At 43.4% G+C, this 23784-nt stretch overlaps 1 protein-coding gene across 4 annotated transcripts in view; it reads left to right on the plus strand.

Moving 5' to 3' along the window:
- Positions 1-23784, plus strand: part of LOC139538884 (coiled-coil domain-containing protein 141-like) — a 66034-nt gene that overhangs the window by 41197 nt on the left and 1053 nt on the right. For 3 of the 4 annotated variants that reach the window (XM_071341411.1, XM_071341409.1, XM_071341412.1), the window contains 8 exons: positions 18555-18695; positions 18843-19040; positions 19237-19420; positions 19633-19745; positions 19840-19971; positions 20157-20344; positions 21956-22289; positions 22454-23373. In XM_071341411.1, coding sequence (XP_071197512.1) covers positions 18555-18695; positions 18843-19040; positions 19237-19420; positions 19633-19745; positions 19840-19971; positions 20157-20344; positions 21956-22289; positions 22454-23373 — 2210 coding nt within the window. The remainder of the gene's footprint in view (positions 1-18554; positions 18696-18842; positions 19041-19236; positions 19421-19632; positions 19746-19839; positions 19972-20156; positions 20345-21955; positions 22290-22453; positions 23374-23784) is intronic. The other variant, XM_071341410.1, reaches the window with a different exon arrangement.

The following is a 23784-nucleotide window of genomic DNA, read 5'->3' on the forward strand; positions in this document are numbered from 1 at the left end:
ACAGGATGGTAGCTCTCCAGGAACAGGGTTATGCACCACAATTTATCTAACCCAGGCCCCAGATCAAGATCTCAATTTATCTAACCCAGGCCCCAGATCAAGATCTCAATTCATCTAACCCAGGCCCCAGATCAAGATCTCAATTCATCTAACCCAGGCCCCAGATCAAGATCTCAATTTATCTAACCCAGGCCCCAGATCAAGATCTCAATTTATCTAACCCAGGCCCCAGATCAAGATCTCAATTTATCTAACCCAGGCCCCAGATCAAGAGCTCAATTTATCTAACCCAGGCCCCAGATCAAGATCTCAATTTATCTAACCCAGGCCCCAGATCAAGATCTCAATTTATCTAACCCAGGCCCCAGATCAAGAGCTCAATTTATCTAACCCAGGCCCCAGATCAAGATCTCAATTTATCTAACCCAGGCCCCAGATCAAGATCTCAATTCATCTAACCCAGGCCCCAGATCAAGATCTCAATTCATCTAACCCAGGCCCCAGATCAAGAGCTCAATTTATCTAACCCAGGACTCAGATCAAGCGCTCAATTTATCTAACCCAGGCCCCAGATCAAGAGCTCAATTTATCTAACCCAGGCCCCAGATCAAGAGCTCAATTTATCTAACCCAGGCCCCAGATCAAGAGCTCAATTTATCTAACCCAGGCCCCAGATCAAGAGCTCAATGTATCTAACCTAGGCCCCAGATCAAGAGCTCAATTTATCTAACCCAGATCAAGAGCTCAATTTATCTAACCCAGGCCCCAGATCAAGATCTCAATTTATCTAACCCAGGCCCCAGATCAAGATCTCAATTTATCTAACCCAGATCAAGATCTCAATTTATCTAACCCAGGCCCCAGATCAAGATCTCAATTCATCTAACCCAGGCCCCAGATCAAGATCTCAATTTATCTAACCCAGGCCCCAGATCAAGATCTCAATTTATCTAACCCAGGCCCCAGATCAAGAGCTCAATTAATCTAACCCAGGCCCCAGATCAAGATCTCAATTTATCTAACCCAGGCCCCAGATCAAGATCTCAATTTATCTAACCCAGGCCCCAGATCAAGAGCTCAATTTATCTAACCCAGGCCCCAGATCAAGATCTCAATTTATCTAACCCAGGCCCCAGATCAAGAGCTCAATTTATCTAACCCAGGCCCCAGATCAAGAGCTCAATTTATCTAACCCAGGCCCCAGATCAAGAGCTCAATTTATCTAACCCAGGCCCCAGATCAAGAGCTCAATTTATCTAACCCAGGCCCCAGATCAAGAGCTCAATTTATCTAACACAGAACTCAGATCAAGAGCTCAATTTATCTAACCCAGATCAAGAACTCAATTGATCTAACCCAGGCCCCAGATCAAGAGTTCAAGATTGGGGCTTTTAGGACTGTGATGCTTGTCTCTAGAGGGTCTATATTCAAAGTGACATTCCCTCCCTCCCTCTCTCCTCCCTCTCTTTTTCCTTCCCCCTCCATCCATTTGTCTCACGTCACTCAAGAGAGCAGATTCCTCTCCTATCAGCTGTGGAAGGGAAACCCAAATGAGAGGCCTCAATACCAGGGCCTCAGTCCCCTACTTATTAGGAATTTCCTTGGCCTAATAATGATTATATCTGCATGTCATATGTAGGCCTGTGGGTGGTACTAATCTAAAGTTTGCACACATCTTTATCAGTGAACATGTTTCATGTTCCAAATCTATTCATGCTACTCTATTTTTACTCCAACACACCCTTTATGGCACAGCCAAGATGTTTGTCCTCTACCTCCATCTAGTGGACGATGTTGTCAGTATGTAAGTGTTTATACATCTTGAGATGCTCTGTTTTAATATACATTTTTTGGTCCATTTCTTATTAATTCACCACTATATCAGTTTTCATTGTTAATAACTGCAATCAGAATGTATTTTTCATTACGGTGTTTCTGTTACCTCACACGGCTTGTTTATATATACCCTAGAAAGGCTCTATCTACTGTATAACACAAATTTCCCACACTTGAGAAGTGAGGGCATAATTATTATTTTCTGGTTAGGTTATTTCATCTGGCCAGGAGAGGGAGCCGCTGTTGCCTCCTGAGAGAAAGTAGAGCGCTCCTAAATATGTCATGAATATATCACCTTGCTTGGACCATTACTTGGAATACATGTGATACAGGTTGACATACTTCTCTGTTCTCACTATACTAAGGACACCATACAGTTGGCTGAGCATACCTAGACTTTTACCAGACACTGCTGCAGGGGTGTACTCTTACAGTGCATTCGGAAAGTATTCAGACCCCTTGACTTTTTCAACATTTTATTACATTACAACCTTATTCTAAAATGGATTAAATAGTTTTTTCCCCTCATTAATCTACACACAATACCCCATAACGACACAGCAAAAACAGGTTTTTGTTTGCAAAAAAATAAATAATGAAATATCACATTTACATAAGTATTCAGACCCTTTACTCTGTACTTGTTGAAGCACCTTCGGCAGCGATTACAGCCTCAAGTCGTCTTTGGTGTGACGCTACAAGCTTGGCACACCGGTATTTGGGGAGTTTCTCACATTCTTCTCTGCAGATCTTCACAAGCTCTGTCAGGTTTGATGGGGAGCATCACCGCACAGCTATTTTCAGGTCTCTCCAGAGATGTTCGATCGGGTTCAAGTCCGGGCTCTGGCTGGGCCACTCAAGGACATTCAGACACATGTCCCGAAGCCACTCCTGCGTTGTCTTGGCTGTGTGCTTAATGTCGTTGTCCTGTTGGAAGGTGGACATTCACCAAAGTCTGAGCTCCTGACCACTCTGTAGCAGGTTTCCATCAAGGATCTCTCTGTACTTTGCTCCATTCTTCTTTCCCTCGATCCTGACTAGTCTCCCTGTCCCTGCCGCTGAAAAACATCCCATAGCATGATGCTGCAACCACCATGCTTCACCGTAGGGATGGATTTCCTCCAGACGTGACTCTTGGCATTAAGGCCGAAGAGTTCAATCTTGGTTTCATCAGACCAGAGAATCTTGTTTCTCATGGTCTGAGAGTCCTTAAGGTGCTTTTTGGCAAACTCCAAGCGGGCAGTCATGTGTCTTTTACTGAGGACAGTCTGGCCACTCTACCATGAAGGCCTGATTGGTGGAGTGCTGCAGAGATGGTTGTCCTTCTGAAAGGTTCTCCCATTTCCACAAAGGAACTCTGGAGCTCTGTCAGAGTGACCATCGTGTTCTTGGTCACTTCCCTGACCAAGACCTTTCTCCCCCGATTGCTCAGTTTTTTCCGGGCGGCCAGCTCTAGGAAGAGTCTTGTGTGGTTCCAAACTTCTTCCATTTAAGAATGATGGAGGCCACTGTGGTCTTGGGGACCTTCAATGCTGCAGACATTTTGTGGTACCCTTCCCCAGATCTGTGCCTCGACACAATCCTGTCTCGGAGCACTACGGACAATTCCTTCAACCTCATGGCTTGTTTTTTGCTCTGACGTGCATTGTCAACTGTGGGACCTTATATAGACAGGTGTGTGCCTTTCCAAATCATGTCCAATCAATTTAATTTACAGTACCACAGGTGGACTCCAATCAAGGTGTAGAAACATCTCCAGGATGATCAATGGAAACAGGATGCACCTGAGCTCAATTTTGAGTCTCATAGGAAATGGTCTGAAAACGTATGTAAAAAAATAAATAAAAATAAATAAAACTGTTTTCGCTTTGTCTACACTTTGCGTAGATTGATGAGGGAAAAAATGTATTCAAGATATTTTAGAATAAGGCTGTAATGTAACAAAATGTAGAAAAAGTCTGAATACTTTCCGAATGCACTGTATTTAAAAGTTGGTGCTAATTCCATTTAAATTAATAAATTCAGGAAGTACAGTAAACTGAAATTCCAATGTCAATTGCCTTATTAAATAGCATAGGAATTTCTGTTTACTTCCTGTATTGACTGAATTGAAATGGAATTAACTCCGATCATGTCTTATGTAATCGTACAGACTAGTCTACAATATTGTTTTGTGCATGAATAAAGAAAGAGAAGATTCATTAGTAACGACTAAGTATTTCATGTTAATAACATAATAAGCATTAAGCTGTAATGGTATGAAATTGAAAGAAGGAATGCTTAGAAAAAGAAAGAAGGGACTTTTTTCTTTCTTTGCTGTGCCATAAATTACCATGAAATAGACAGATGGGATATAGCTTATGTCAGAATTGACCAGGATTGACCTTTTGTAGCAGGTTAGGAGAACTTACGCAGCAGGTTAGGAGAATTAACGTAGCAGGTTAGGAAAAGGGTTAGGCTTAGCTAAAATGCAAAAAATGTCAACTTTAGACGTCCATTTGACTAGCCAACAGCCTTTTATAAATATGGATGAGTAGACACTATGGTATTTTATTAGCAGGAGCAGTTGCTGCTGCTCATCAGCTGGGGTGAGACTCCATTTAAATCCGATCGAGCTCTCAGACCGTACCCTCAATTTACAGTAGCACAGCCTAGGCTAGGCCTAGTGCCTACTTCCCTTGAGAGCCATACTGCTCTGGTTCTGCAAACTAAAGGTCCATTTTCTTCTTGAGCGGATGGTCAGGCGGCCGGAACATAAATTCTAGACTGCAAATTGACTGCAAGAAGCCCAAACAGATATAATATTTGACAAAAAATTATAATTTCAAACCTTGCTTATAACTTGTATACGATCACATACAGTATATTTCTATTATGCATGGGAATTTCTGTCATCTGTAATCTCGAAATAGTATTTCTTAATGGGTATGTTTATAGTTCTCTCAAGGTTATTTACTTTGGTTCTATTAAGTTATCAGTGGGTCAGAAGGTCTCAGTTAGGTCTCCGTAGCATCTGGCTCAGTAGCTATACAGTAATTGCTTTGGGACATCAAACAGCCTTTCCTTAATGTTTCTGTCTTGTTTCTCTCTCTCTCTCAAAATTCAATTTAAGGGCTTTATTGGCATGGAAAACATATGTTAACATTGCCAAAGCAAGTGAAGAAGATAATAAACAATAAAAATTAACAGTAACCATTACACTCACAAAAGTTTAAAAAAAAAAACATTTCAAATGTCATATTATGTGCAAATTGTTAAAGTATACAAGGGAAAATAAATATGGGTTGTATTTACAATGGTGTTTGTTCTTCACTGGTTGCCCTTTCCTTGTGGCAACAGGTCACAAATATTGCTGCTGTGATGGCACACTGTGGTATTTCACCCTGTAGATAAGGGAGTTTATCAAATTTGGTTTGTTTTCAAGTTATTTGTGGATCTGTGTAATCTGAGGGAAATATGTGTCTCTAATATGGTCATACATTTGGCAGGAGTTTAGGAAGTGCAGCTCAGTTTCCACCTCATTTTGTGGGCAGTGTGCACATAGCCTATCTTTCTCTTGAGAGCCAGGTCTGCCTACGGTGGCCTTTCTCAATAGCAAGGCTATGCTCACTGAGTCTGTACATAGTCAAAGCTTTCCTTAAGTTTGGGTCAGTCACGGTGGTCAGGTATTCTGCTTAGGGCCAAATAGCATTCTAGTTTGCTCTGTTTTTTTGTTAATTCTTTCCAATGTGTTAAGTAATTATCTTTTTGTTTTCTCATGATTTGGTTGGGTCTAATTGTGTTGCTGTCCTCGGGCTCTGTGGGGTCTGTTTATGTTTGTGAACAGAGCCCCAGGACCAGCTTATTTAGGGGACTCTTCACCAGGTTCATCTCTCTGTAGGTGATGGCTTTGTTATGAAAGGTTTGGGAATCGCTTCCTTTTAGGTGGTTGTAGAATTTAACGGCTCTTTTCTGGATTTGGATAATTCTGCTCTACATGCATTATTTGGTGTTTTACACTGAGGATATTTTTGCAGAATTCTGCACGCAGTCTCAATTTGGTGTTTGTCCCATTTTGTGAATTCTTGGTTGGTGAGCAGACCCCAGACCTCACAACCATAAAAGGCAATGGGTTCTATAACTGATTCAAGTATTTTTAGCTATATCCTAAATGGTATGTTGAAATTTATGTTCCTTTTGATGGCATAGAAGACCCTTCTTGCCTCTCAGCTCGTTCACAGCGTTGTGGAAGTTACCTGTGGCGCTGATGTTTAGGCCGAGGTATGCATCGTTTTTTGTGTGCTCTAGGGCAACGGTGTCTAGATGGTATTCATATTTGTGGTCCTTGCAACTGGACCTTTTTTGGAACACCATTATTTTTGTCTTACTGAGATTTACCGTCAGGGCCCAGGTCTGACAGAATCTGTGCAGAACTAAACATGGCGGTGTTCGCCTTAGCAATCTCACTGGAATAAAGCCCTCCATTCCTGTCATTATTGAAGAGATTGTGATATCTCGCATCTCAAAATAGGGTTACTTAATGTTAGATCCCTCACTTCAAAGGCAGTTATAGTCAATTAACTAATCACTGATCATAATCTTGATGTGATTGGCCAGACTGAAACATGGCTTAAGCCTGATTAATTTACTGTGTTAACTGAGGCCTCACCTCCTGGTTACACTAGTGACCATATCCCTCACGCATCCCGCAAAGGTCAGAGGTGTTGCTAACATTTACAATAGCAAATATCAATTTACAAAAAAATATATATAATACTGCGTTTTCATCTTTTGAGCTTCTAGTCATGAAATCTATGCAGCCTACTCAATCACTTTTTATATCTACTGTTTACAGGCCTCCTGGGCCGTATACAGCGTTTCTCACTGAGTTCCCTGAATTCCTATCGGACCTTGTAGTTATGGGAGATAATATTCACATTTTTGGTGACTTTAATATTCACATGGAAAAGTCCACAGACCCACTCCGTTAGGCTTTCGGAGCCATCATCAACTCAGTGGGTTTTGTCCAACATGTCTCCGGACCTACTCATTGCCACAGTCATACTCTGGACCTAGCTTGTCTCGTGGAATAAATATTGTGGATCTTAATGTTTTTCCTCATAGTCCTGGACTATCGGACCACCATTTTATTACGTTTGCAATCGCAACAAATAATCTGCTCAGACCCCAACTAAGGGTCATCAAACGCCGTGCTATAAATTCTCAGACAACCCAAAGATTCCTAGATGCCCTTCCAGACTCCCTCCACATACCCAAGGACGTCAGAGTACAAAAATGGTTAACCACCTAACTGAGGAACAAAATTTAACCTTGCGTAATACCCTAGATGCAGTCGCACCCCTAAAAACAACAAACATTTGTCATAAGAAACTAGCTCCCTGGTATACAGAAAATACCCGAGTCCTGAAGCAAGCTTCCAGAAAATTGGAACGGAAATGGCGCTACACCAATCTGGAAGTCTTCCGACTAGCTTGGAAACACAGTACCGTGCAGTATCGAAGAGCCCTCACTGATCATCCAATTTTCCAACTTAATTGAGGAGAATAAGAAAGTTCCCAAAAAATGTTTTGATACTGTCGCAAAGCTAACTAAAACGCAGCATTCCCCAAGAGAGGATGGCTTTCACTTCAGCAGTGATAAATTCATGAACTTCTTTGACGAAAAGATCATAATCATTAGAAAGCAAATTACGGAATCTGCGTATTTCTCCAAAGCTCAGTTGTCCTGAGTCTGCACAACACTGCCAGGACCTAGAATCAAGGGAGACACTCAATGTTTTTAACACTATATCTCTTGACACATTGATGAAAATAGTCATGGCCTCTAAACCTTTCAAGTTGCATACTGAACCCTATTCCAACTAAACTACTGAAAGAGCTGCTTCCTGTGCTTGGCCCTCCTATGTTGAACATAATAAACGGCACCCTATCCACCGGATATGTATCAAACTCACTAGAAGTGGCAGTAATAAAGCCTCTCTTGAAAAAGCCAAACCTTGACCCAGAAAATATAAAAAACTATCGGCCTATATCGAATCTCCCATTCCTCTCAAAATGTTTTTAAAAAGCTATTACGCAGCAACTCACTGCCTTCCTGAAGACAAACAATGTATACGAAACACTTAATTCTGTTTTTTGACCCCATCATAGCACAGAGACTGCACTCGTGAAGGTGATAAATTACCTTTTAATGGTGTCAGACCAAGGCTCTGCATCTGTCCTCGTGCTCCAAGACCTTAGTGCTGCTTTTGATACCATCGATCACCACATTCTTTTGGAGAGATTGGAAACCCAAATTGGTCTACACGGACAAGTTCTGGCCTGGTTTAGATCTTATCTGTCTGAAAGATATCAGTTTGTCTCTGTGGATGGTTTGTCCTCTGACAAATCAACTGTAAATTTCAGTGTTCCTCAAGGTTCGTTTTTAGGACCACTATTGTTTTCACTATATATTTTGCCTCTTGGTGGTGTCATTCGGAAACATAATGTTAACTTTCACAGCTACAGTGGGGAGAACAAGTATTTGATACACTGCCGATTTTGCAGGTTTTCCTACTTACAAAGCATGTAGAGGTCTGTAATTTTTCATCATAGGTACACTTCAACTGTGAGAGACGGAATCTAAAACAAAAATCCAGAAAATCACATTGTATGATTTTTAAGTAATTCATTTGCATTTTATTGCATGACATAAGTATTTGATCACCTACCAACCAGTAAGAATTCCGGCTCTTACAGACCTGTTAGTTTTTCTTTAAGAAGCCCTCCTGTTCTCCAGTCATTACCTGTATTAACTGCACCTGTTTGAACTCGTTACCTGTATAAAAGACACCTGTCCACACACTCAATCAAACAGACTCCAACCTCTCCACAATGGCCAAGACCAGAGAGCTGTGTAAGGACATCAGGGATGAAATTGTAGACCTGCACAAGGCTGGGATGGGCTACAGGACAATAGGCAAGCAGCTTGGTGAGAAGGCAACAACTGTTGGCGCAATTATTAGAAAATGGAAGAAGTTCAAGATGACGGTTAATCACCCTCGGTCTGGGGCTCCATGCAAGATCTCACCTCGTGGGGCATCAATGATCATGAGGAAGGTGAGGGATCAGCCCAGAACTACACGGCAGGACCTGGTCAATGACCTGAAGAGAGCTGGGACCACAGTCTCAAAGAAAACCATTAGTAACACACTACGCCGTCATGGATTAAAATCCTGCAGCACACGCAAGGTCCCCCTGCTCAAGCCAGTGCATGTCCAGGCCCGTCTGAAGTTTGCCAATGACCATCTGGATGATCCAGAGGAGGAGTGGGAGAAGGTCATGTGGTCTGATGAGACAAAAATAGAGCTTTTTGGTCTAAACTCCACTTGCCGTGTTTGGAGGAAGAAGAAGGATGAGTACAACCCCAAGAACACCATCCCAACCGTGAAGCATGGAGGTGGAAACATCATTCTTTGGGGATGCTTTTCTGCAAAGGGGACAGGACGACTGCACCGTATTGAGTGGAGGATGGATGGGGCCATGTATCGCGAGATCTTGGCCAACAACCTCCTTCCCTCAGTAAGAGCATTGAAGATGGGTCGTGGCTGGGTCTTCCAGCATGACAACGACCCGAAACACACAGCCAGGGCAACTAAGGAGTGGCTCCGTAAGAAGCATCTCAAGTTCCTGGAGTGGCCTAGCCAGTCTCCAGACCTGAACCCAATAGAAAATCTTTGGAGGGAGCTGAACGTCTGCATTGCCCAGCGACAGCCCCGAAACCTGAAGGATCTGGAGAAGGTTTGTATGGAGGAGTGGGCCAAAATTCCTGCTGCAGTGTGTGCAAACCTGGTCAAGAACTACAGGAAACGTATGATCTCTGTAATTGCAAACAAAGGTTTCTGTACCAAATATTAAGTTCTGCTTTTCTGATGTATCAAATACTTATGTCATGCAATAAAATGCAAATTATTTACTTAAAAATCATACAATGTGATTTTCTGGATTTTTGTTTTAGATTCCGTCTCTCACAGTTGAAGTGTACCTATGATACGAATTACAGACCTCTACATGCTTTGTAAGTAGGAACACCTGCAAAATCGGCAGTGTATCAAATACTTGTTCTCCCCACTGTATGTGGACGATACACAGCTGTACATTTCGATGAAACATGGTGAAGCTGCAAAATTGCCCTCCCTGGAAGCCTGTTTCAGACATAAGGAAGTGGATGGCGGCAAATGTTTTACTTTTAAACTCAGACAAAACAGAGGTGCTAGTTCTAGGTCCCAAAAAAACAAAGATCTTCTGTTGGATCTGACAATTAATCTTGATGGTTGTACATTTGTCTCAAATAAAACTGTGAAGGACCACTGCATTACTCTGGACCCTGATCTCTCTTTTGATGAACATGTCAAGACTATTTCCAGGACAGCTTTTTTCCATCTACGTAACATTGCAAAAATCTGAAAATTTCTGTCCAAAAATGATGCAGAAAAATGTATCCATGCTTTTGTCACTTCTAGATTGGACTACTGCAATGCTCTACTTTCCGGCTACCCGGATACAGCACTAAATGAACTTCAGTTTGTGCTAAACACGGCTGCTAGAGTCTTGACTAGAACCAAAAAATTGGATCATATTACCCCAGTGCTAGCCTCTCTACACTGGCTTCCTGTTAAGAAACCCCCTGTATTTTGGTTAGCACGCCAGGTGGTGCTAAAGGTTAGTTAAGAAGTGGGAAGGCAGGTAAGGTAGGAGAGGGGACTCTTTAATTTGTACTTTCTTTCCTTTGGTTCCGTACAGCCCCTTTTCCCCACATTACCGTGTTAATGAATAATACATTCCTTGTAAACGGTATTTTTCTCTGCCTCTGCCATCCTTCCCCGCACCTATGATCACATACTTTTTCACACCACGGGGAGTTGAGATGTAGCAGGGTGTTGCATTCCCTACTCCAAGAGGCGTACATAACAGTGGTGTTATATCCTCCCTGGTTGGCCTTGTCCGGTGTTATCGTTGTACGGGGCCACAGTGTCTCCCGTCCCCTCCTGTCTCAGCCTCCAGTTTTTATGCTGCAATAGGTTATATGTCAGGGGGCAAGGGTCAGTCTGTTTCAGTATATCTGGAGTATTTCTCCTTTCTTATCTGGTGTCCTGTGTGAATTGTATGCTCCCTCAAATTCTTTCTCTCTTCTCTCCGAGCCCTAGGACCATGCCTCAGGACTACTGTCACGATCGTCAAAGGTAGAGAGTGAGGACCAAGGCGCAGCGCGTGAAAATAACATCTTCTTTTATTTAGAAGAGGAAAAACACGAAGACGAACACTATACACAAACTAACCAAAATAACAAACGACCGTGAAGCTATAAACGTAATGCAAACAAAAAGCAACAAACGTTCAACATAGACAATTACCCACAAACACCTAAAGCCTATGGCTACCTTAAATATGGCTCCCAATCAGAGACAACAATAACCAGCTGTCTCTGATTGAGAACCAAATCAGGCAACCATAGACTTTCCTAAACACCTACACTCAACCATAGACATACCTAGACACATACACTCAACACAAACCCATACACTACAACCAACACCCCCTATACCATATAATCACCCAAAACACACACATACCCCATGTCACACCCTGACCTAACTAAAATAATAAAGAAAACAAATAATACTAAGGCCAGGGCGTGACAACTACAATGGCTTGAGAAAGTATTCAACCCCTTGGCATTTGTCCTATTTTGTGCGGGGGGGGGGGGGGGGGTTGTATCATTTGATTTACACAACATGCCTACCACTTTCACAAAAATTTTCACAAAATATATTTTGTGAAACAAACAAGAAATAAGACAAAAAAACAGACAACTTAAGCGTGCATAACCCCCCCCCCCACCAAAGTCAATACTTTGTAGAGCCACCTTATGCAGGAATTACAGCTGCAAGTCTCTTGGGGTATGTCTCTATAAGCTTGGCACATCTAGCCACTGGGATTTTTGCCCATTCTTCAAGGCAAAACTGCTCTAGCTCCTTTAAGTTGGATGGGTTCTGCTGGTGTACAGCAATCTTTATGTCATACCACAGATTCTCAATTGGATTGAGGTCTGGGCTTTGACTAGGCCATTCCATGACATTTAAATGTTTCCCCTGCTTTAGCAGTATGCTTAGGGTCATTGTCCTGATGGAAGGTGAACCTCCTGACCAGTTTCCCTGTCCCTGCCAATGAAAAACATCTCACAGCATGATGCTGTGGGGATGGTGTTCCCACTATGCTTCACTGTGGGGATGGTGTTCTCGGGGTGATGAGAGGTGTTGGGTTTGCGCCAGACATAGCGTTTTCCTTGATGGCCAAAAAGCTAAATTTTTGTCTCATCTGACCAGAGTACCTTCTTCCGTATGTTTGGGGAGTCTCCCACATGCCTTTTGGCGAACACCAAACGTGTTTGCTTATTTTTTTCTTTAAGCAATGACTTTTTTTCTGACCACTCTTCCGTAAAGCCCAGCTCTGTGGAGTGTACGGCTTAAAGTGGTCCTATGGACAGATACACCAATCTCCGCTGTGGAGCTTTGCAGCTCCTTCAGGGTTATCTTTGGTCTCTTTGTTGCCTCTCTGATTTATGCCCTCCTTGCCGGGTCCGTGAGTTTTGGTGGGCGGCCCTCTCTTGGCAGGTTTGTTGTGGTGCCATTTTCCTTCCATTTTTTTTATAATGGATTTAATGGTGCTCTGTGGGATGTTAAAAGTTTCTGATATTTTTTTTATAACCCAACCCTGATCTGTACTTCTCCACAACTTTGTCCCTGACCTGTTTGGAGAGCTCATTGGTGTTCGTGGTGCTGCTTGCTTGGTGGTGCCCCTTGCTTAGTGGTGTTGCAGACTCTGGGGCCTTTCAGAACAGGTGTATATATACTGAGATCATGTGACACTTAGATTGCACACAGGTGGACTTTATTTAACTAATTATGTGACTTTTGAAGGTAATTGGTTGCACCAGATCTTATTTAGGGGCTTCATAGCAAGCCCCTAAATATATATGCACGCACCACTTTTCCAACATATTTTTTTTTTTAACAAGTAATTTTTTAAATTTCACTTCACCAATTTTGATTCTTTTGTGAATGTCCATTACATGAAATCCAAATAAAAATCTATTTTAATTCCAGGTTGTAAGGCAACAAAATATGAAAAAATGCCAAGGGGGTGAATACTTTCGCAAGCCACTGTACCTGGCCTGATTACTCCTTGCTGTCCCCAGTCCATCTGGTTGTGCTGCTGCTGTAGTTTCAACTGTTCTGCTTGCGGCTATGGACCCCTGATCTGTTCACCGGACGTGCTACCTTGTCCCAGACCTGTTGTTTTCGACTCTCTCTCTCTACCACACCTGTCTCTATCTCTGAATGATCAGCTATGAAAAGCCAACTGCCATTTACTCCTGAGGTGCTGACCTGTTGCACCCTCTACAACCACTGAAATTATTATTATTTGACCCTGCTGGTCATCTATGAACATTTGAACAGCTTGGCCATGTACTGTTATAATCTCCACCTGGCACAGCCAGAATAAGTGTCACGCCCTGACCATAGATTGCTTTGTATGTTTCTATTTTTTGTTTGGTCAGGGTGTGATGTGGGTGGGCATTCTATGTTTGTATGTCTATGTTTTCTATTTCTATTATGTTTGGCCTGGTATGGTTCCCAATCAGAGGCAGCTGTCAATCGTTGTCTCTGATTGAGAACCATACTTAGGTAGCCTGTTTTCCCACTTTGAGTTGTGGGTGGTTATTTTCTGTTTAGTGTTTGTTGCACCTTTCAGAACTGTTCGTTGGTCGTTTTGTTGTTTTTGTTCGCATGTTCATCTTTATTAAAAGTATTATGGATACGTACCACGCTGCACTTTGGTCCTCCTCTCCTTCTCCCGACGACAATCGTTACAAGAAGTCTGGTCACCCTTCAGATCCTGGTTCTTCTCTAGGTTTCTTTCTAGGTTCCTGCATTTCTAGGGAGTTTTTCCTAGCCACTGTGCTTCTACATCTGCATTGCTTGCTGTTTGGGGTTTTAGGCTGGGTTTCTGTATACTGTAGCACTTTGTGACATCAGCTGATGTGAAAAGGGCTTTATAAATACGATTGATTGATTGATAGACATTTGACTTCAGATTCTAGTAGGGTGAGGCCAGGTACTGCAGACTGTTGTAGTGCCCTCGCCAATTTGTTGATATATATGTTGAAGAGGGTATGGCTTAAGCTGCATCCCTGTCTCATCCCATGGCCCTGTGGAAAGAAATGTGGGTGTTCTTTTGCCAATTTTTACACTTGTTTCTGTACATGGATTTTATAATGTTGTATGTTTTTCCCCTAACACCGCTTTCCATGAATTTGTATAGCAGACCCTCGTGCCAAAATGGGTCAAAAGCTTTTTTTAAATCAACAAAGCATGAGAAGACTTTGCATTTGTTTTGGTTTGTTTGTTTGTCAATTAGGGTGTGCAGGGTGAACACATGGTCTGTTTTACGGTAATTTGGTAAAAAGCCAATTTGACATTTGCTCAGTACATTGTTTTCACTGAGTAAATGTACAAGTCTGCTGTTAATGATAATGCATAGGATTTTCCCAAGGTTGCTGTTGACGCATATCTCACGGTAGTTATTGGGGTCAAATATGTCTCCACTTTTGTGGATCATGTATATGTTTTTGCTGTTTGTTCTTTGTTATAGGGCTAAAAAGATTAGAGAAGTGGTTTACCCATACATCTCAGTTTTGGATAGATAACTCTTTGTGTTGTTTGTTTAGTGTTTTTCAATTTTCCCAGAAGTGGTTAGAGTATGGATTCTTCAGTTACATTGATCTGATTTCTGACGTGCTGTTCCTTCATTTTCCGTAGTGTATTTCTGTATTGTTTTAGTGATTCACCATGGTGAAGGCGTAGGCTCAGGTTTTCTGGGTCTCTATGTTTTGGTTGGATAGGTTTCTCAATTTCTTTCATAGGTTTTTGCATTCTTCATCAAACCATTTGTCATTGTTGTTAATTTTCTTAGTTTTTCTGTTTGACATTTTTAGATTTGATAGGGAAGCTGAGAGGTCAAATATACTGTTTAGGTTTTCTACTGAAAAGTTTACACCTTCACTATTACAGTGGAATGTTTTGTCCAGGAAGTTGTCTAAAAGGGATTGAATTTGTTGTTGCCTAATTGTTTTTTGGTAGGTTTCCGCACTACTTTCCTTCCATCTATGGCATTTGTTAATTATTCCTTCCTTTGGCTTTGATGCCTCATGATTGAGTATTGGTCTGTACAAGTACAGTAGACTTGCTGTGATCTGATAGGGGTGTCAGTGGGCTGACTGTGAACGCTGTGAGAGACTCTGGGTTGAGGTCAGTGATAAAGTAGTCTACAGTACTACTGCCAAGAGATGAGTTGTAGGTGTACCTACCATAGGAGTCCCCTCGAAGCCTACCATTGACTATGTACATACCCAGCGTGCGACAGAGCTGCAGCAGTTGTGACCTACTTTTGTTGATTATGTTGTTGTAGTTGTGCGTAGGGGGTTATATGGGGAAGGGAATGCTGTCACCTCCAGGTAGGTGTTTGTCCGCCTGTGTGCTGAGGGTGTCAGATTCTTGTCCAGTTCTGGCATTTAGGTCACCACAGACTAGTACATGTCCCTGGGCTTCAAAATGGTTGATTTTCCCCTCCAGGATGGATAAACTGTCTTCATTAAAGTATTGGGATTCTAGTGGGGGATATAGGTAGCACACAGGAGAACATTTTTACTCTGTTAAGATAATTTCCTTCTGAATTTCTAGCCAAATGTAAAATGTTCCTGTTTTGATACATTTTATAGAGTGAGTTAGGTCTGCTTTATACCAAATTAGCATACCCCCTGAGTCCTGTCCTTTTTTCACACCTGGTTGTTTGGTGGATGGGAGTACCAGCTCTCTGTAATCTAGAGGGCAACCAGTGGGTCCATGTCCTCTATACCATGCTTCTTGTAGGATGACAACATCCAGGTTCCTGCTCTTTAGGCCAAAGGCAGATGACCTCAGGCCTTGCATATTCCAGGATGAGATAGTGAAGGCTTTGTGTTCCATAAAGTCTCTGTCTCTCTCTCTCTCTGTGTGTGCGTGCATGTATAAAACAGAGACTCCCCATGTACCCATCTCAGCTAGGGAAAAAGATAGTTAGAGATAGTTATACGAGGTTCCCGAAATGGGATGTACAGGGAGGCTGGTTAGGCTGCAGCTGTCCTTGTCTGACATATGAGCTGGTCATTCGGAGACTCTACACCACTGCAGAAGTCCGTCGGCTGGTACAGAAATGGCCCTACTGTATAAATCACGTCTCCAGTCTTAGCCAATAAATGCACCAAAATAATCCTTACACTGACTGAATCTGAATCCAACCCTGCTCTGCTACACTGTTCTGTTTTCCTGCCAAGATAGGATACCATAACCCAGCCACCCTCCCCCGCCTTCATATCTCTGGTGGTGCTGTTAGATGGTACATGTTCAATTACATTTACATTTAAGTCATTTAGCAGACGCTCTTATCCAGAGCGACTTACAAATTGGTGCATTCACCTTATGATATCCAGTGGAACAACCACTTTACAATAGTGCATCTAACTCTTTTAAGGGGGAGGGGGGGGTTAGAAGGATTACTTTATCCTATCCTAGGTATTCCTTAAAGAGGTGGGGTTTCAGGTGTCTCCGGAAGGTGGTGATTGACTCCGCTGACCTGGCGTCGTGAGGGAGTTTGTTCCACCATTGGGGTGCCAGAGCAGCGAACAGTTTTGACTGGGCTGAGCGGGAACTGTACTTCCTCAGAGGTAGGGAGGCGAGCAGGCCAGAGGTGGATGAACGCAGTGCCCTTGTTTGGGTGTAGGGCCTGATCAGAGCCTGAAGGTACGGAGGTACCGTTCCCCTCACAGCTCTGTAGGCAAGCACCATGGTCTTGTAGCGGATGCGAGCTTCAACTGGAAGCCAGTGGAGAGAGCGGAGGAGCGGGGTGACGTGAGAGAACTTGGGAAGGTTGAACACCAGACGGGCTGCGGCGTTCTGGATGAGTTGTAGGGGTTTAATAGCACAGGCAGGGAGCCCAGCCAACAGCGAGTTGCAGTAATCCAGACGGGAGATGACAAGTGCCTGGATTAGGACCTGCGCCGCTTCCTGTGTGAGGCAGGGTCGTACTCTGCGAATGTTGTAGAGCATGAACCTACAGGAACGGGTCACCGCCTTGATGTGAGTTGAGAACGACAGGGTGTTGTCCAGGATCACGCCAAGGTTCTTAGCACTCTGGGAGGAGGACACAATGGAGTTGTCAACCGTGATGGCGAGATCATGGAACGGGCAGTCCTTCCCCAGGAGGAAGAGCAGCTCCGTCTTGCCGAGGTTCAGCTTGAGGTGGTGATCCGTCATCCACACTGATATGTCTGCCAGACATGCAGAGATGCGATTCGCCACCTGGTTATCAGAGGGGGGAAAGGAGAAGATTAATTGTGTGTCGTCTGCATAGCAATGATAGGAGAGACCATGTGAGGATATGACAGAGCCAAGTGACTTGGTGTATAGCGAGAATAGGAGAGGGCCTAGAACAGAGCCCTGGGGGACACCAGTGGTGAGAGCACGTGGTGCGGAGACAGATTCTCGCCACGCCACCTGGTAGGAGCGACCTGTCAGGTAGGACGCAATCCAAGCGTGGGCCGCGCCGGAGATGCCCAGCTCGGAGAGGGTGGAGAGGAGGATCTGATGGTTCACAGTATCAAAGGCAGCCGATAGGTCTAGAAGGATGAGAGCAGAGGAGAGAGAGTTAGCTTTAGCAGTGCGGAGCGCCTCCGTGACACAGAGAAGAGCAGTCTCAGTTGAATGACTAGTCTTGAAACCTGACTGATTTGGATCAAGAAGGTCATTCTGAGAGAGATAGCAGGAGAGCTGGCCAAGGACGGCACGTTCAAGAGTTTTGGAGAGAAAAGAAAGAAGGGATACTGGTCTGTAGTTGTTGACATCGGAGGGATCGAGTGTAGGTTTTTTCAGAAGGGGTGCAACTCTCGCTCTCTTGAAGACGGAAGGGACGTAGCCAGCAGGATGAGTTGATGAGCGAGGTGAGGTAAGGGAGAAGGTCTCCGGAAATGGTCTGGAGAAGAGAGGAGGGGATAGGGTCAAGCGGGCAGGTTGTTGGGCGGCCGGCCGTCACAAGACGCGAGATTTCATCTGGAGAGAGAGGGGAGAAAGAGGTCAAAGCACAGGGTAGGGCAGTGTGAGCAGAACCAGCGGTGTCGTTTGACTTAGCAAACGAGGATCGGATGTCGTCGACCTTCTTTTCAAAATGGTTGACGAAGTCATCTGCAGAGAGGGAGGAGGGGGGAGGAGGGGGAGGAGGATTCAGGAGGGAGGAGAAGGTGGCAAAGAGCTTCCTAGGGTTAGAGGCAGATGCTTGGAATTTAGAGTGGTAGAAAGTGGCTTTAGCAGCAGAGACAGAAGAGGAGAATGTAGAGAGGAGGGAGTGAAAGGATGCCAGGTCCGCAGGGAGGCGAGTTTTCCTCCATTTCCGCTCGGCTGCCCGGAGCCCTGTTCTGTAACTGTATCAAAGGGAGTGAATTACAATGGATTTAGATGTCAACGCAGATAAGAAACACAGGATGATGATGATGAAGATATGAGGCTTTTACGTCTTAACTGATTTAAATGTTTTGTATTCGGATTGAAAACATTTGTTATTAATACATCATGATTGTTTTCATTTCAGCTGAGAAAGTCATTCAAGGACCTCAAGAAGAAATTCAACAACTTGAAGTTCAATTATATGAAGAAAAACGACAAGTCATGGAACCTGAAAGCAGTGAAAAACCAAATCCAGCAGATAGAGATTTATGTTGAAAAGTTACAGGTGAGACACACCCTGTTTGCTTTAACAACAACAACAACAACATCACATTTCCCTCATTCCCTGCTGTTCAATGGTTTTCAAATTATTCCTAGGTCATGCATATTTTGTTTGCCTCTTTCTATCTTAATTCTTTCTCTCTTGATCCAGATATTGCAGAAACGGATGCAGGTATTTACAGTCAAAGTGACTTCCAGCACAGAGAAGCATCTAATAGGCAGTAGCCCCAGAGAGATAGAGGATGCTGTGAATGAGCTACAGAGACAGCTGGGGGACTTTGACAAGACTGTGGAGGAGTACAAGCAGAATCTGTACATGAGCGTAAAGCTGCAGCAAGCCATGGATGAGGTGTGGATGGAGAACTTAAGACAAATAGTTTACCCTCTACTTGCCAATTGTGGAGAGAAAAAATGTTGGAGAAAAAATTCAACCAACATATTGTCAGAAAGCATCATAAAACTCAAGTAATTGGATATAGCGTATTTTGTGTTTGCCTAATATCTGCTGCAATTGTCTCACAATTTTTTCTGCTTTTGAATTTCAGTATAACTTCTGGTGTGATGAAGCAAGTGCTACAATTGTGAGAGTAGGGAAGTACTCTTCCCAGTGTAAGACCAGGGAAGCAGTGTCTATTCTATACAAGCAGTTTGAGAAGTTTGTTTGGCCCACTGTCCCCCAGCAAGAGGAGAGGATCAGCCAAATCACAGAACTGGCTGTCCATCTGCATGGTAAGGAAACAGACCACACACAATAAACCACCATCTTGACTTTAGACAGAATTCTTATGGTCAGCTTTTTGGGAGTAAGGAAAAGTATGCCTACATAAAGCGGACCAAAAATGCTATTTCAAAATGTGGGGGGACATGTCCCCCTGTCCTTATTGGAAGTCACGCCCATGACACTGGCATTGAGGACTGTATGAACTGTTTTTAATGTACAGGTGCTGAGGAGGGAAATAAGTATACAGAGAAAACTGTCACCAGACACAATGAGATAGTGGAATCGATAAAGGAACTATCTAATGGATTGATGGATTTGGAGGCTAAACTACAGGTACGATGAAAAAAGCTTTTTTGCCTGGTTATTTTCCTCAGATATTTTAATAGAAAATGCCTCTTGAAAATATGTGATTGTTCTCTAATTTCAGACTGAGGCTTTGAAGCATGAGCCTGAAATAAAAGAATTGGATAATGACATACAAGAGGAAAACAAACAAGAGAAAAAATCTAACCAAGAAATAGAGAAAGCTGAGATGTACCCCCAGGAGTCTCTTGATGTGGTATGTTTATTGATAAGGAAATGGTACACCATTTTGTTGGCTTCAATGGGTTTTGGATCCCACTTCTGAAACCATCTGTAATCTGTCAAAATATATATATATATTTTCAGTCTCACAGTTTTTTATCATACTGTGTGAAATGTGGGTTCCAATTATTTTTTGGACATTATAATGTATGATTTCAGCAGTCTGAGCTGAAAGAAACTGGACACACTCCCGAACTAACCATGGGATTGAATGGGAAAGAGGTACCCATCAAAATAATTGAAAACACAAGAAGCAAGAAACCTCAAATCCGCAAAACAAGGAGCCAGGAACTACCAGATAAACTCCACCCACAACATCACAACAAAGTGTTATCAGAGCAGAGCAGGTACCTTCAACCACCACCACTATCTACACGTACATCCTCCACTCACTCACAACCCATGCTTGCACACACACACACACACACACACACACACACACACACACACACACACACACACACACACACACACACACACACACAAACACAGGGCCGTGCACAGCCCTTTCAGGGGACAGGTGTTAACGGGCATCCCCATGAGCATAGGAATATTTATTTATGCAACAAACATATTACTTTAGTGCCTTGCTGCAAACAGGATACGTGTTTTGGAATATTTTTATTCTGTACAGGCTTCCCTCTTTTCACTCTGTCAATTAAGTTTGTATTGTGGAGTAACTACAATGTTGTTGATCCATCCTCAGTTTTCTACTATCACAGCCATTTAACTCTGTAACTGTTTTAAAGTCACCATTGGTGTCATGGTGAAAACCCTGAGCGGTTTCCTTCCTCTCCGGCAACTGAGTTAGGAAGGACGCCTGTATATTTGTAGTGATTGAGTGTATTGATACACAATCCAAAATGTAATTAATACATTCACCATGCTCAAAGGGATATTCAATGTCTGAAAATAGTATAATGCACAAGGTGCAATTTCGAAATTGGGTAGTTTTACTCTTGTCTTGTCAGTCATTGCATACCTTAGAGAGCTATTTATAACTTTTATAACTAAGTTTTTTAGCCCATAGATTTTGTTGTAATGTTTGAGTCACTCAAATATCACATGAATAAACATTAGGCATGGCAAAATATGTAGAATTGCAAGAAAATGTGCTTTAAAACTGCAACATTTTCTCTGTACCCCATGACAAAATGTGTACAATTACAGGAAATAAGCTTTAAACCTGCAACATTCTCTTCACCAACAAGAAGGGTGTGAACAGTTTGTGTCATGAACAGTGCTTGTGCCCATAGAAATAGACATGGCGCGAGAGTGGGATGTTCCCCAATGCTGGAAGGGGGGCCTGAGTGAAAAAAGAGAACCCCTGGTCTAGACTATCTGTGTTGCTGCTGCTGACTGAGGAAGGGATGGAGTTGGTTCGGAGCAAGTGTCGTTGATGCAGCCTATCTACTCTCTTTCTGCCTCTGTTTTGCGTGTATCAGCCAACCAGACCGAATATTGATGATTAATCAAATGTTATGCTTCTGTAGCAGTACTGTTGATATTTACTAACTAGGTAGCTTGAACGTTGACTGCATCTCAAGCCATGCATGTTTGGATACCGGGCTGAATACCGGGTTTACGCAAGCTCTGTACAGGGCAGACCAACAAGTGCAACCAACGGACAGGGTGTGAATGTGGGAGTGGCGAACTTGATGACGTTGCGACAACTTGCAGGCAACAATGACAAAACTTTATAAAAAATATAATACTTATACCACCACCCAAAAGGGCAGTTGGCGAGTGGGACGGCAAAGGGGCATGGCTGGGCACAGGTTGACTCCTATCTGTGCACGTGCCTGAACACACACACACACACACACAGATTCCTCTCCCCTTACCTTTTTTTGTTTTGTTGATGTTCTTTTTTGGTTTATTCTGTTTCTTTGTAACTATTATAAATAGAAAACGTGAAAACGCTATATAAAACCCATGTATTATTATAATTATCATAGGTATCATACCCAGGAGTTGTGCTCAGAGACCAGCAGAGTGGAGACTATTACCAGCAGGTTGACGATGGAGCGAAAAGAGCAGCTGAGCACCTCTTTCTCATGTACACACACCTTCAACCTGTCCTGTTCACCGCTGGAGAGGGACAGGAAAGTCCATGCGCTCAACCAGGCAGGGATCAAGTCTTTGGTCACCCCTCCTCCTACTATTCCTCCTCCTCCTGCCTTCACTTCGGCTCCCAGTTTCTCTGATATACAGAGAGAGTTCCAGAAGAAGGAGAGACAGGGCCCTGCTCAGAGGAACTTCCCTGGATTTCATACTTCTAATACTGATCAGGTTGGTCTTCTTAAGTCCTCAAACAATTGGTTTCCCCTGTTGTTTTTCATTTCCTCAAGTCCTTGTTGTTTTTAACTGAGGTATTATCATGACTTATTATCATACTTCACTACTACTGGGGTTTTGACCTCTCTCTGATTGTTTATTTTTTCTAATCCTTACAGGGTGAGCCTTTCCCCCAAGATGCATCACTCCTGCTGCCGCCCGCAGGTGGTCTGACAGAGGGGAACCTTCAGCGGCATAACCTCATGACAGAAGAGTCCCTGTCCAACGACGAATATGAGTGCACTTCCCCCGACGACATCTCCCTGCCCCCACTTTCCGAGACCCCAGAGTCCAACATCGTCCTATCAGAGAATGACCTGGACCTGGATGGTTTCTGTCTCAGCTCCCAGTCCCACACCATTCACATCAACCAGTACAGCCACCAGTTCCACTCCACACATAATGATTACAGCAACAGCCAGAGCCAACAGAGGATCAGAGAGCAGACTGTAAGCTGTCCCTCTCCTACAGTGGGCCTCAACACCAAGTTCAGAGCAGAGTCCTCTTCTTTCGTCCACAGCCCCCTGACTGTCCCAGCACCAAGCCTGGTCTCAAACACACTCTCCAATATTCTGAAAAGCAGGGGCATCCCCAACCTTCCAAACTCCAACCTCCCAAATCTCCCACCGGTCGGCCCCCTAGGCCTAAACGAGTGCCACCAGACCGTGTATTCCGTGCATGAGAGCTCTGTCACAGAGATGCAGGAGAATGTGCATGACCCTAGAACCATGATGGTTCGAGGAGCTGCCTTCCCCGCTGCTGCTGCCGCTAGCACTCTTAACACGCATGCTACCCCCTCCCCATTAACCACCACAGCAGTCACACTCACAGACCAGGGCCAAGACCCAGACCTCTGCAATCCCACAGCCATCAGAGAAGAGATCAGGCTGCCTGGTACCAGCCGGTCCATGGGGAGCACCCTAGCAGGCCAGGGCCCTCCTCACTTCTCCAAACTACTGTCTAGTCCCACAGTTATGGAGAGGTCGCCTGTGACCCTGGAAGTGGAGGTCACTGGATTTCCAGAGCCTACTTTAACATGGTGGGTAGCTCATAGGCTTTAGTCATTCATTAACATAGATCTGCGTCTGAAATGGCATCCTATTCCCTATGTTGTGCACTACTTTTGACCAGAAGTAGTGCACTCTAAAGGGTATAGGTCAGGGTGTAATTTCTGACACAGATGGAGTATTGGTGCAAGTAGAAATGGAACAGTAGAACTTCATTATTTTAATAAAATCTGTATTATTTTTACTCTTCATAAGCATGAAAAGTCTGGTTACAGTAGTATTAACAGTCGCTGCTTTTTGTGTTGGGGATATTTTATTAATCAATTCCAAAAGGATCATTCAGGTGGAGAGAAAAGGACACATTGAGAAATTATAAGATAGATTTCTAAACTGCATAAGTAGTGTTAAATCTGAATCCCAAGTCATGTTTTGTGTGGATAACA

This window comes from Salvelinus alpinus, chromosome 14 (assembly GCF_045679555.1).
Source record: "Salvelinus alpinus chromosome 14, SLU_Salpinus.1, whole genome shotgun sequence".
Lineage (NCBI taxonomy): Eukaryota > Metazoa > Chordata > Actinopteri > Salmoniformes > Salmonidae > Salvelinus > Salvelinus alpinus.